The sequence below is a fragment of the Apus apus genome, chromosome 18, assembly GCF_020740795.1.
Source record: "Apus apus isolate bApuApu2 chromosome 18, bApuApu2.pri.cur, whole genome shotgun sequence".
Taxonomy (NCBI): domain Eukaryota; kingdom Metazoa; phylum Chordata; class Aves; order Apodiformes; family Apodidae; genus Apus; species Apus apus.
In genome coordinates this window covers 2928219-2943596 of record NC_067299.1, presented here as the reverse complement: position 1 = coordinate 2943596, position 15378 = coordinate 2928219, and the positions used below count along the sequence as shown (strand labels likewise).

The window sequence follows — 15378 nt, the reverse complement described above, 5'->3', positions numbered from 1 at the left end:
CAGACCCTTCCAATCCGGATGCTTGAAACAGAAGGGGAGAAGAGGAGTCCAGGTCTGCACAGGCAGGCAGGAGGAACACATCCTGCCAAGCTCAGCACTTTGGGTCAGGAAATGCTCCATCACAGCTGACATTTGGTACAAAAACGGAGAACACACTAATGTGTATGTTCACTGACAATCCCAAACCAGGATGAATCTTCTCTGCATCCTCCAGGAAGTTTAAGTGGGCAAAGACTGTCATGGGGAAAGAATCAAGCACCCTGCTTAGAATTCTAATTTATTATTAAATTACATATCAAAGCTTTTTTTTTTTTTAAATACATACAGAGAATGCACAATTGGTGAGAACAAAAATAATTACAGGTACAATAAAGGAAGTGTCAAGAAGTTCTATGAAAAGCAAAACATCAGAAAGTGCAATCAGTAACTCATTTACAAGGGTCTGGACTGGGATATTTTGTGAGAGAGTTTTAATTTTTTGTCTTGAGTGTTTGTTTCAACTGCTTTCCTCACTCAGCAGCAGAGAGACCAACAACCATTTCTGTATTCAGATCTGGAAGCATCACCACTGGTTTCAACCACCCAGTCACCAGGAGAGACACAGGGCACCACTTGCAGATGTCACCTAGAACGTGGCTCAGTTTGGTCTCAGAATGAGACCACTGAACTCCCCTGTCCCCACATGGCTCTGCAGAACCACAGCTCTGCAGGCTTCCATAATCTGATGCTGTTATAAGGAGTTTCAGAATTATTTCCTCCTTCACAAGTGATACAGCTGCTCCCTCTCCTTCCTGTTTCAAACGAAAACTTCGGGGGGGGGGGGCAAGTAAAAATAGGAAAAAGATTACACATCAAGTGGTGTTGGGAAACAAGCTGCAAGGTTGAGAGTGAAAATAGTCCCAACTAAATGAGTTACTCAATCAGAAGTGGGGGACCTGACTTTGCTCCCTGAGTAGCACTTCTGGGGGAGCTTCATGAACCCAGCTCCTCAGAGGAGGCAGCCCCAGAGAACAAGCTGTCAACAAATTTATCTGAAACATCACCTAAAAATCTACTTTTGCTCTTTTGTTTTCAACATCCAGCAAGGAACTGACTCTTCTCACAGCACTCTTGAGGCAGTCCCAAAGAAAGGACTTCTAAAACTACTAGTAAAAAATTCTAGCTGGTTTTTCAGTGCAATGAATCCAGCAGGAATTTAAACCCCACTTTGATGTCTAAAAGCTCCCCAAACCAATATTAGTTAATAAAAGTATTGTGCCTTCCCAAGAAGAGCAACTCTCAGTGCTTGGTGCTACAGCCATGGAGGAGAGCAGAGCCCTGTCTCCATCCAGGTTCAGGGCTGGGGAGAAATCATGGCTCTGGCCACACAAACACTCACTATTAACTGAACACTCCATGCTGGGTGGTGCTCAAGGGCCATTCCTCTGCTCTAGCAACCAGTTCTGGAAAGTCAGATCAACGTGTAAAAAAATAGCCTGCAAAGAATAAAAACACTCATGTCCATGTGAAGAGGGGCATCGAAGGGTATCGCTACGATCCCTCATGTTCCAACCCCGAGCCAAGGGGTTGCTGGACAGGTTTAAAACAGGTGCTGGTGTATTGGCAACAATCAAGGAGAAATATTTTCAAAGGGTGTGTGGGAAAAGGTGCCCTGCAGAAATATGATGGATTTCTCACTTCATTTGTATGGCTTAGCAATCATTTTCTTAGCGCAATCCTGTTTGGTTGGGTTATGAAAGTGCAGCCTGGCCAGGAACTGCAGAAATGAGAATTCTTTAACCACTATTTTTTCCTTAGAGCAAGAGAAGCCACACAGAAATAAAACCTTAAGATATTTAGCAGCAGGAGACATATAAACCTGTATGTTAGGGTTTGAGATTAAATCCTACAATCCACTGCTGGGTCCATTTACAGTCCTTTGCCCTGACTACAGGTCCGTGTCACTGGGGATGTGCAGGAGAACCAGGAATTCTCTGCACACACCTCAGAGAGCAGAGCAGCAGTTCTGCTCACACTGCCAGAGGACCACAAGGAGATGATGAAGGGGAACCTACAAGGTTGATTAAATGTATTTTTCAACAACAAAAAAACATATGAATAAAAACCACGGAGGGGTAGCCAACACCAAAACCATTTCCAGTAAAGCTTTATCAGAGATAATTCAGCACATTTCCATTGCTTTATACTAAAATATATCAGTTCCTCCATAATATTTTCATAACATGAAAAATCAATTATGTTTACAGATTCATTATCATCTACATGTTTTCCATAGCAGCTTTGTCACACAGTAAGATTAAACAGATGCACCAAGTAATCGATTAAGTCCAGTAAAAAGACTTGTTATAAGATTAAATAAATGAATTTATTTATGGTACTGCAGCTCTTATATTGCCAACTATATAGCAACCAAATCCTACAAATCCTACACAGAAGCACAACTGCTGATCTGGGTCCCTTAGGGTGGTGGTGAAATCAAAGAAAAAGCATCAGGGAGAAGAGGTTTGATCTCTCAACACACAGGATTCAGTAACAAACCTCCTTTATCCATCACAGTTTTCCACAAACCCCTTTAATAAACACTCCATTTCAAACCAGCAACATTCCTAAATCAACCAAATCATCACCCTTTATTTCAAATGCAAGCCTGACAGTTTTACATGTACTAATAATTTCAAATGCTCTCTAATCCCAACGAGAAGATGACTGGTTAGAAGTCTTGGTCGACCTCTTGGCACAAAGTTATTAATCTGCAAACGAGCCTTCAAATTCATACAAACATTTTAGGTGCAAGAATGTGGTTTTTGCACAGTACACAGGCACAAGTCTCTATTCCCTCCAACAGGTACTTCACAGACACTATAAAAAGCAGTAAAAAATTGTGGTCATCCCTCTAGGCTCAGCTCCAGAGGAGACACTGGAGACTGTCTGACATTTGTGGGTACTGGCATATGTGAGATCTGTTAGGAGCACTGCAAATTCATTGTGAAAAGAGTTAATCAAGTTCTTAGAAAGGGATTTCAGTGCCTCAGTTTGAATGGGTTATGATATGACAGATGGAAAAGAGCTGTTGAAAGAGCAGAAAAATCTGTAATCAGTGAACCTGCAACACCAAAGCCATTCCTGACCTCAGCTTTGCTTAGAGACACAAACACATCAGGATTCATGTTGCATGTCTGGACAAAAAAGAAAACAACAATTTCCCTCCCCCAGATAATAGTAAATAATACTTGTTGTACATTCATACATTCAACTCTTTACAACGAGGAGTTATGTCCAGAACTTCTGCACACAGACACACCTGCCTCAGGTATAACCATCATCACTTCCAACTGACAGTTCAGATTATATCCTACTTACAGTGTAAAAATATTAATGTTATTAGAATAACTTTATCTAAATTACAATATAGACTTCTCAAACTGCTTATAAGGTCTTTTTATAAAGACCTTTCTGATGTCAGCCAAAATCAAAGTATTTACACCCAAAAGACTACTTTTAGGTGGACTCCTGTTTGGTCACTTTTAAGATGACTGAACACTACAGTAAACAGCTGCTAGGACCCCATGCTCCCTTTTTCCAAAGGAGAACTTGTTAGTTCCTTTAAAGCCACAAGAAACCTTACAGATCTTCCTCAGAGGGCAGTTTATTCATACTCTGTGCAAAAAGTGAACTGAACAATCCTTTTTTTTATTATTTTCTTTTTTAACTTTGAGGAATTTGTGTGAAGCACAATTTCCACAGCACAAATTATGCAGAAAGAACTTGTATCTCAACCAGGAGTTAAGAAAGAATTACAGAACATGGATTTAGTAGGGAAGCAAACTGATGGCTTAAAGCTGCAATATTCTTCTCACAGGGTGAAAGTGTTCAGTACTGTGCTTGGCCTAGAGTGGAAAATGGCTTCCAGGGGAGTTTCCACCTAAGCCAAGTGGTACAATCTTCTTCCACTCACCAGCCAACAACAAACCTCCCCAGCGCCGCTGAGCACAGAAACCGATCTGATGAGCTGTCCCATATTTACTTACCTTGCAGTGAGAAAGTGAATTAGAGACAAACAAATCCCATAAAATTTAACCAAAGGAAGATGGAACAGCAGGGAAGGAGAAACACTGCAGCTTCAACCCAGACCCAGCGTGGCAATCTACCATCAGAAGCTCCAGCCATGGTGCTGGTGCTCCCAGCCATGCCGAGCGGGCTGGTGAAGTCTGTCGCTTCCCCCCCTCACTTTGCTTTGCCTGGGGGGGCAGGGATGGTGGTGATGAGTTGAGCAGAGTCCATGGGGGAACATCCATCAATGAAAAGCATAGAGCAGCAGTAAGATGGTACAGATGCCAATAATGCCACCCAAGATGAGGGAATCTCGTCGTTTCCGAAGGTTGATGCGCTGGATCAGGCTGTTCACTGCTGGAAACCGATCTTGGAGGAGTCTGAGTTAAGGTGGCAGCAGCAAACAGCACCTTCACCAACCCCAATTCTGTAGGTGGAAACCCCACTACTGCAAGAAATGCAGAACTACTCCCAAGCTGGAGAAAGCAGATGCAGCAAAAAAAGAAACAAACCCTGACGGATAATTAGCAGGATTACAACCGTACTTCACTAATGACAATCAGAGACATGAGAACAGAACAGCTTTGAGTTCACATTTACTGATCACTCATGACCTGATCACCTAAATTCCCAGCATCTGATACACGTTAATCTCCAGTACGTGAGGCTTAGTTACTTTTCATCATTGTGCTTAAATGAGAATTAAGAAAAAAAATAAATGGGGCAGTTACATAAAACATCTGCAGAATTTATTTAATGAAATTCTGTGACTGGTGAAGGAAACAACCAAAGGCATTTGACTGAGAAAATCAAGCACGTTGCATGACTGTGCTCTGCTCAAGTACAGCACACAAGGAAGATCTACTGCTACTATAAAATCATAAAGCTGTAAATCCATCTTTAAATGTACAAAATACAATTGCCAACAAGATAATCAGTTTCAGAGCTTTGTGTCTTTGGAACCAAGAATCTTTTAAGGTCAAAACTTATTTAATCTTTTAAAGCTGAAGCTTATTTAATCTTTTTTTTTTTTTCTTGCCAGTTGCTAAGAACTGTAATGAAATTTATGGATTTCCAAGATACATGTCTTCAGGATGGAATCTGTAATCCAATGATGCTAATGTTGTTCTTTGGGCCCTTATGACAGAAAGGAAGGAACAACGGGATAAACTACAAAAATGCATGATCTGACAGTCTGGCACATCCCTCAGCCACGAGCAGAGAGTATGAGGAGAAACCAACAAGAAAATCTTCAGAGAGTCATAGAATCAGAGTGGTTTTGGTTGGAAGGGACCTTTAAGATCATCTAGATCCAGCCCCTCTGCATGGGCAGGGACACCTCCCACTAGACCAGGGTGCTTAAAGGCCTGTCCTACCCGGTCTTGAACACCTCCAGGTACAGGGCAGCCACTGCTTCTCTAGGCAACATGTTCAGTGTCTCACCACCCTCACAGGAAATAATTTCTGGAAGGTGCTATAAGGTCTCTTCAGAGCCCCAACTCTCTCAGCCTGTCTGCATAGGAGTGATACTCCAGCCCTTGGATCATCTTCGTGGCCCTTCTCTGGACTTGGTCCAAGAGCTCTGTGTCCTATCTTAACACCGACAAGACTGACAAACAAGAGGACACTCTGATCATGAATACTCTTAGCTGTGAATTGCCATAGGCAGCAGTGTATGCCAAGCTGCAGCTCTCGACACTCTTGAAAGCAAAAGTAAAATAAAATCACACTTATTTTACAAAAAACATAGAGCAGGGAAGGCCATAAAATGCTGTAGCAGATCTCCACCTGAAAATTAAGCTACCTTGATATATATGCAGTATTCAAATTTTAGTACAAACAACCTATTCACCACATAAAGATGCTGCAGTCAATTTATCAAGTGAGACTGGTTAAAAAATGGTCAGTTTGTCACTAATGACAATACAGGTCATGCAGCCACGGACATTGCAAAGCATTTCGACCCCCAAATGACTGTGACAAATTGTACTGTACCTCTTCTCATGCACTGGCAGCACAAATGTTTAGGAAAGGATACTAGCCAAGGTATTCATCTTGCTTTGTATTGACTTCAACATCCCTCTCTGGGAAGTCATATTTTCTTTAGTTGCCATGGCAATGCTGGAGAAAGGAGAAAAAAAAAATAAGAGCAGATCAAGTTGTTGGTGCTAAGAATAATCTCCAGCTAAAACAAGGGGAAAACAAGCAGGCAACATTTGGTTTGAGAACAATGAATGAGGTGAAGCAACATGAATGAAACCACATGTATTTTTTCTATTGGTATCTTTTACAATTAAACGACTTATGTTTTCTCTAAGCCACCAGCCACTGAACACCCTGTGATGCCTTCAAACAGGCAGGCTTTTGGCATGTCTCCTCTAGCCCAAATAAATAAAGGTACTACATCACAAGCAGACCTAAAGATACTCTTCTGGCTTAAGTTTTAAATTTAGAAAATGTGTTTAATCACAGAAGCCCCATGCACACACACAAGTTATATTGGCATATTTATTTATTAAACATAGAACTGGAGCTCCTGATGTTTTTATAACAAAGACCATTTGATACATTTTATTTCAAGTTTCTCCCTGGACAAAACAAGCACTGGCTTCCCCACCAGGACACCACAGCCACTAGCACAAGGATAGCTGGTATTTAGCAGAGCCAACATAACCACTGTACTTCATGACTTAAGAGCAAAAGGTACCACAGATCACAAACTTGAAGAAGGAACCAGCCCAGATCAATCATCCCTAAAGTATTTTTGGAGCAGTGAGTTCCTTTGGGCTCCCTTCCATTATATCTGCCTACTTCAGCTCCTTGATACAGAATCTTCAGTCTTCCTATGATGTGTCAGGCAAACTTTAAGAGGAAAAAAAAAAAAAAGGGAAAAAGAAGGGGGGGAAAAAAGAGAGAGAAAAAAAAAAAAAGACAAGTAAAAAATCTACTGCCACCTCTTCAGGTGAAGGCTGCCTTTTCTAACTCTGGTTTTGCTCATAAAAACTAGAAACTCATCAGGCCAAAGCCCAAGTGTTAGGAGGGGTATGACTTTGTTTTTAGCAGTAGCAGAACACCCTGCAGAGCCAGACAAGTTCACCACACAGATATAAGTGAGACAGGGGTGACAAGGGCCACCTGACAGCTCTTGCAGCTTTCAGGTCACAGAAAAGACTCTTCCAAAAGCTTTATCCAGCAATTTCTTTTAAATAGAACAATGTGAATTGGCAGGGCAGATCAATCTATGACTTTAAGGTTATATTAGCATTCTGTAAAACTGGATGTGCACTGGGAAACTGGAAGTTTATCAGTCATATAAAAGGAATATAAAGTTTGGTAACATGTAGGCAAACCCCTGACATTTTCAATCTGTAAGAACAGATTTAACCTTTAACTGAGAAGAACACTCAGGAAATTTTGAATTACTAGGAACCAATTTGAAAAAAAATACTTAAAAATGTCCTAGCTGTACACTGGAAAGGTTGCTCAGTAACCTAAAGCTTCTTATCTTACATCCCCATGCTGGCTTAATACTTGTCCAGATGAAGTTTTAATACAATATTTCTCAAAACACTCCTGAATTGAATCACATGTTTTCATAAGATGCATCCAATGGCTCATTAAGGCATCCACTAATTTACAAAAGTGAAAATACAAGATAACTGCCAGAATATAGTGTTCCTGAGACACTTCCAAAATACCTTTGGAGATGGTTCTTACAGATTATCATGGAATACAAGGTTCCTGGCTCTAATACCTGAGTGAAACTGTCCACTTAATATAAAAAAACCCCCATGTTTAAGTTTACAGATTCAAAGATTGGAATCCTCTTCATTTCTTTTATCCAGTATTTTGAAAAAGAATTAGCTCAATGGATTTTACTGAAAAGCTCTGAATAAAAACAATGGCCATGATTACCATTTTGAATATGATACAGTCCAGTAATGAAATGTAATTGTGATATCCATGAACAAGAGTTTAACTGGATTCTAGCTACCATTAACAAGTCAAAAGGCAAGTAAAAAGTTCTTCATGTATAATTTCATCACTCAAAACAGGAGCCGGTTTATCTAAATGCAAATGAGACTATGAAATGTAAGCCCTACCAGAGCACACACAGCTCCTGGGGACTAGTCTGGTGACTGGTCTGAATATCCCAGATTCCTCACCTCCTTCATTACACAGTTTTGGTTTCATTCCCATCCCCAACATATGCTCACTGACTTACTGTTGCCATTTCTCCACTGACAAACGCATTTTAAAAAATACTGTTAATCATATTCTTCCCATTCACAATATTGGCCCCATTTAGTTAATCAGCACCAAAACTTGCCCAGATCAAGGCTACATCTTTTTTTACATTTCAAAGCTTGTATACAACATTTAAGATACAAGATTAAGTGCTTGTTACTGGAATCAAGATGACCCTGATTTACTGTTTCATTTGGAAAGGAGCATGAACTATTCTCAGTGCTGCACTGGCTTGAACTACCAGAGTTGGGTGTAAACCAAGTTTCTAAAACCAGATGGCATTGTGCTCTGTGTAGTTAATAGTAAAGCACTGCTGAAGTACAAGGTTCCAGACTGCTGCATTATGAGTTCAACCTCTTCTAGGTAATCCCAAGGTCACAGCCACAAAGAGCCCACCCATCTCTGCCACAAATCAGCAGGAGTATCTCAAATTCCTCTGCTTGCAGCCTTATTTCCTCAAAATTTCACTTCTATTTGAAGCTTGTCCTTGAAGGCTCAGCAGGGCTGGGGGTATGCAAGCAACCACATTTCTCTTCAAAAGTAAAATAACTGATAACTACAGATAGTTTGCAGTTGGACTAGATTATTTTAAAGGTCTTTTCCAACCAGAACAATTCTGTGGTTTTCATTGACATGAAGAAGTACAGAGTAACAAACACTTCCAGCCCTTATCATAGTCAAACTGCCCTAAAATAGAGAGATACTTTTAATGCTGCTTGGCTTGGAAACAAAGTGCTTTGCTTAGACCAGTGGGGTATTTTCACCCCACAAAGCAGCCATCCACATGCAGTGCCTTATCAAGTGCAAAGTACCAAAAAGTCAACTCATTGCTGAGACAGCTCAGCCAAATAAGTTCAACTCAGAACCAAAACAAAGCTCTAAAGGAACGAGACATGTTTGAAAAATCAAGAAATTCATGTATTACTGGAACTTCTGCTTCATTCTGTACTCCATGAATCATACTTGCTCATTTAAATTCATGACAACATCTATGAGCAAGGGAATGGACTCTGTGACTCTGCATAGAAATGCAAGATCAGGTTGGAAATTGGTAAAAATTCTGATCATATCACTTTTTCTATGCACATACATATGTACAGAGGTATCTGTATCTATAAACACACACGTGTCTGTGTGTATGCACACACACACACACACACTTTCAGTCCCCTTCATTGTGTCTTTTGATGAAGGCCAAGATGAAAACAAAAGGAACATTTTCCCAGAAATGCAAGTGGTTTTGCCTGGACACTCTGACAAGGTTCTTCTGAAAAGGAGCCAAGACTCAAAATCCAATCCATGCCTTTCCATTGTGTAAAGTCAAGACTCAATGCAAGTGAATTTTCCCCTTTTATTTAATCCTGATTATTACCTAAATAAATGCCTCAAATATATAAGGAGACAGGTATTTTAAAATTAAAGGTATGGCTTTAGTCTGGCTTAAGAGTGGAACTGGAGTAGTCCAATCTATTAATATACAAACACTGTCAAATCAGCCTATGAAACAATCTTACAATAAACCCCTAATAACTTCTCACACTGTACATGCAAACCTATAAAAAAATTCAAACTGAGCCAATCTAAAAATACAAGTTGTTGGAAAACAAGAAATAAATGGTTTGCTATTTTGGAGAAGTGATACTGTTTGAAAATGAAAACTCGAGAACACCAAACATATTAAGCAAAATTTATGCTTGTATTTAAATCTGGCCAAGAGAAGTGAACACTGTTCCAACAGAACTGCAGTACAAAGTATCACATCCCACTCATTTCTGGAAAGAAATCTGCTGCAGTAAGAACCCATCTCATAGAATTTGTTTAAAAATTGTTTTAAAAGTTTAGTACTAACAAAACATCTGGAATGGCAGCCCTGGTCCTCACTTCAGTTACTGCATCATAGAATCATTAAATGGTTTGGTTTGAGAGGGACCTTAAAGATCATTTAGTTCTAACCCCCCTGCATGGGCAGGGACACCTCCCACCAGACCAGGTTGCTCCAAGCCCCATCCAACCTGCCCTTCAACACTGCCAGGGATGGGGCAGCCACAGCTTCCCTGGGCAGCCTGGGCCAGGGTCTCACCACCCTCACAGGAAATAATTTCCTCCTAATGTCTAACCTAAATCTCCCCTTTTCCAGTTTTGATCCATTAACTCTTGTCCTCTCACTACAGGCCCTTGAAAAAAGCCCCTCCCCAGCTTTCCTGTAGCCCCTTCAGGTGTCCTCGTGCACGTCTGTCTGCTCCCGTGGAGAAACCACACACAGGAAGAGTCAAGCTCTGCACTTCTGTGGTCTCTTCTCTACTGCAAATTAGAGCAAGGGTTTCACAACTACTGCTAACTGCAGTCTCTGGCAATGGGGTCACTGGTGTGCAGCCTGACAACAAAAGCCTCCGCACGCACAGAAAAATGCTTCCAGTGTTTAGAATTGCTGCTTAATAACAATGCCTAAAAAAATACAAAGTCATGTCTTGACTTCCTGAATTACACCCAAATAATGAGTAACAAGCTACAGCAGATGTAAACCTTGAAGACAGAGTAGTGCTAGCAGCCAGAAAAAGCTAATTACATCTCACTTCACTCAGGAATTTGCATTCAAACAGCTCCCCTTGCACAACTCCCTCTTTTCTTGGTTTACAACAGATAAAGCAATAGAGAAATTTACCCAATTTCTGATTATACCTAGTAAATTCACTTGAAATGCAGCAGGGTTCACCACCAATTAAAATCAAACCTGAACACTTGGCAATTACAGGGAATAACAGGAGTATAACAAAAAAAATTCACCCTGTTTCCAACAGTGTCAGGATGGAATTATAATGACATAAATGAAATCACATTTCCTACTCAACGTTGTTACCGAAACAACCTCTTCTTCTACACAAAGACAGGTAGAACATTTTTGGCAACAACTGCAAGTTAATTTACTACAGATAATAAATGGTGTGACAAGGAGTGCTGAAATCCAGCCTCTTAAAAATCAAAGTTCATTTATTATCAGAAGGAATGCTGCCAGCAGAGAGCACCAAGGAGCTCTGAGCCCAGCGGGGCGGCAGGGATCGCTGCGGGACACGCGCTCACTGCGCAGACACTCCATTTGTTGTCACCCATGGGACTGCAGCTCATGCCAAAGAAACTCAAACCAGTTTTAAACTCACCAGGACACCCCCTAATGGCACCGTGGAGCTCCTCAGTAGAATCATGGGTTTGGGTTGGAAGGGACCTTAAAGATCAGTTAGTTCCAACCTCCTGCATGGGCAGGGACACCTCCCACCAGACCAGGCTGCTCCAAGCCCCATCCAACCTGCCCTTCAACACTGCCAGGATTGGGGCAGCCACAGCTTCCCTGGGCAACCTGGGCCAGGGTCTCACCACCCTCACAGGTAAGAATTTCTTCCTCATGTCTCATTAATCTCCTCTCTTCCAGTTTTGATCCATTCCCCCTTGTCAAAAGCCCCTCCCCAACATTCCTGGAGCCCCTTCCGTTACTGGAAGGTGCTCTAAGGTCTCCCTGGAGTCTTCTCCAGGCTGAACACCCCAACTCTCCCAGCCTGTCCTTAGAGCAGAGCTGCTCCAGCCCTCCCATCATCTCTGTGGCCTCCTCTGGGCTTGCTCCAAGAGTCCTACCCTGAAGTTTGGGCAGCTTGAGCGTATCACTACAGAGGCGAGAGCTCTGTAAGTCAACTACCTCATCTTCAGCTTGGCAAGTCTTCTCTCTGAGCTGAGCAGGGCTGGCAGTGTTGCTGCTCATTCCTGGGGGCTGCGGCTGGAGGAGGCTGGTGGGGAACCTGGGCGAGTGTTGAGGTAGCTGCCCTGTTGTGAGCTCACCCCTCCCTTGACTCCATTCCCTTGCACAGGGTAAATCATCACATCGGGTCACTGATCACATCAACACAGACTCTCAATTTCTCTGATCACACATAATCAGGAGGTGAGAGCACAAATGACAAAATACAAGCCATTTTGTAGGACATTAAGCTTAATAAATCACCATATGCTGTTAAACGCTCTAGTTACTGGAGTGGCAGCAAAAAGAGATTTAACAAACGTTGAGCATTTTTATGAGATGGAAAAGTAGGGCTACAAGCATGGGAATAAAGGAGAGGAGTTTTAATCAGGAAAGGACTAGAACCCAAAGGAAAACAAATATTCACAAGAATTGTGCTACATTTGCCAAATATCTTTACAAGGCTGCGGTGAGGTTATACCCATATTTTCAGACATTATTGTGCTGACCACTTCTGGTTCATCACTTGCACATGAATGTGGTTTAACACATTCTTCCACCATGTTAATTATACTGGGCCCACTGTATATACTTAAGCCAGCCAGCCCTTAATGGACTCAGAGCCCTGCTGCAACTCTAATTACTCTTCGTGATCACTTATGCCAGTACATGCATTATCTGAAAGCCTATCTTGCTTGCTTTCTTTTTTTTTTTTTAAAAAAAGCAATAATCTAAAATTTAAAAGCATTAAATTGGCCACTCTGACTTATTGTTTGCAAAATCCCAGAGCCCAGTAGAAGATTGGGAAGGGCACAAGATGATACCAGTAATTTTTGATGCTACGGTTCTAAAATTTCTAGATCAGTTAGAGAAGGTATCATTCAAGTATTCAAACCACATTAAAAAAAAAACAAGATAAATAACTATCCAACAGCAATAATCTCTCACATCCTTGTGGAAAAAGCCCATATCTGTACCAGCTGCACACTAGGGTGCTGTATATATTGAAAGATTACAGAAAATCATGCTGTGGAAGAGTGATACAGTGAGAAGAAACAGCTTGACTACTGGAATAACCCTCAACAGCTCAACATGAGATTCACTCTGCTCCACCATCCCCTTTGTTTTTGCAGGGCCTGTTCACCTCGGAACAGAAACCTGAATTTTCCAAGCTAGGATAAATTAAAACCTTACACAACACTATTATGTCAATATTGAATGGAAACAAAAAGACAAAACCCACCACCACTTCACTGTGGCACTGCCTGTGAGTGGCAAACAATACAGCTATTGTGTGAGTAAAATGACTGATATCTTTGGACACAATTCAACATAAACACTGATTGTAGAGAAAATAACAAAAATTAATAAATTAATCCCTACCTTATTGTTTCTTCTATCAGTCGATCTGAGCTGAAAGCCAAAAGAAAAAAATATGAAGTTAAAAAAGTAATAAGCACTATGATTTTAGATTATTAAATCAATGATTGCCATCATACAAACCTTAATGAATCTGCCCTTAAAATGTCCTATTTCAGGGTGTTGTCAGTTTTGCTACTGCACAGACTTACCTGGTAGATACAATGAAAGACTTTGGAGAAGCTGCACACAGTGTCCTCCAGAGCAGCATCTTCTAACTCTTTGCCAGGGCAAATGCTCAGGAGAACACAAAGTACCAAGAAGGCCCAGAAAGTGGAATGTGCTCCATGATCCATGGCCAATTAATGTGAACTGAGCCCAATATGTGTACCAAGTACCCAGGACAGTTTGGAAATGAGTATTAGAGAAGGACGTACCTAATTTTTTTACACTTTAATCCTGGCCATTCCTGCCCACCCTTCAGAAGAAGCAATTAAAAACAAAAGCTGAGGCTTAGTTCCAGGTAATAAAATCTCAAAACACTGTTTCAGGGCTAGTTTACCAAATGCTGCTTCATGGTGGTTAACGAGGCAAGTTCCTTCTACAGTCATACCAGTTGGATGAGAATAAAGTGATGCTTAAGGGAAAGGGAATCCACACCATCTGTAGGAGAAAGACCTTGATACTATGTGTCCTTCCCCCTCCCTGCCACCCATTAATGGAGCTTCTGTGTAGCATGGCCAGGAAACAGAGGATCTAAAGCACCACATCACAGAGGGAACATTTCATCTACTAAAACAGCGTGCAAGATTCAGATGACAAACAAGAGCCTCAGAAGACTTGAGCAATTTCTCTTTTTCTGTGCTCAGCTTGTTACAGAGAAGGTTTTTAATCACTATTTTACAGACAATTATAAAATCCCAGGAAAATATTTTCTTTTTGCAGCAATCACTGTCTCAAATGTACCACTGACATGGAATAGGCGACTGCATCCCTGCTTCCCATCCTGCAGAAACAAGGAGGCATCCCTGCAGCTGCTCCCCTTACCCCCCCCACGCACACAAACTCTTGTAGAATAACTGAAAAAAACCCAAGTGAGTTTGCAGTTCAAAAAGGACATCAATCTGACAGAAAGACACTGACAGGGCATGACTGTCTTCATCTTCCATCCTCCCTGTTCCAAGTGTTTTTGCCACCTCAGAGGGAAGGTACCAACAGCCTCCGGTGCGGCACAGTCTGCTCTGACTCAGCCCGAGCTGCCCAATTTGGAACTTTTCCTCTACCCACAGGAATTCTGGAGATCCCCCCCAGCTGGGAGCCTGGGAAGGAGCACGCTGGGCAGTGTGCACACACGTGTGTAAACTGCATGGGGGGGGTGGGGGGAGATGTTAACAGAATGTCCTTGTTTGTCTGTGAAGAGGAGTGAAAACATGAAGGTTGCTATTTTGGTCTAGTCCATGGCTTGAAATATGGAGACAGCACAGAGAGCACTAAAAATATTTTTGCCCACTTTTGAAGTTGAGAGGGATGCAACTGGGGCAGCAAACACTGAAAGCACTGGAACTGGAACATTTCTTTCTGCTCCCTAAACAAAGCCCCACTCCAAAGATTCACATCAGTTGTGAGTACTTTGGTTTAAACAAATAAAATCAGTTTCATTCACTCCACGGTGTTTATAACCACTGGCACCGAGAAGGAAACCACCATGGCTGTGTATGGAATGATGGAAGCATTCTCAGGTCTCACAGGATCTGACCATGTCCCCAGGGGCAGGCAAAAAAGTGATGCATTAAAGATTTCTGTAACCATTGATTCTCAAAGATGTAAAATTAAACTGCAAATGGGCCCTTTGGACGTATCATCTCTCCCAGACAAGTGTATGAGGTGGGCAGTGGATAGCAAGAAACAAACTGTAAAAACATCAGAAAATGGACTGAAAAGCAAGAATGGTGCCCAAGGATGCACCATTTTCAAAAAGATTTTGTTTCTTTAAGAAG

General features: G+C 41.5%; 1 protein-coding gene across 2 annotated transcripts in view; it reads right to left on the bottom strand.

The window, feature by feature from the left end:
- Positions 1–261: 261 nt before the first annotated feature.
- Positions 262–15378, bottom strand: part of GOSR1 (golgi SNAP receptor complex member 1) — a 32343-nt gene continuing 17226 nt past the window's right edge. For both annotated transcript variants that reach the window (XM_051636208.1, XM_051636207.1), the window contains exons 7-9: positions 13406–13435; positions 6089–6171; positions 262–4419 (exon numbers count right to left, since the gene is read on the bottom strand). In XM_051636208.1, the coding sequence (XP_051492168.1) occupies positions 4295–4419; positions 6089–6171; positions 13406–13435 (238 nt within the window). In that variant the 3' untranslated portion in view covers positions 262–4294. The remainder of the gene's footprint in view (positions 4420–6088; positions 6172–13405; positions 13436–15378) is intronic.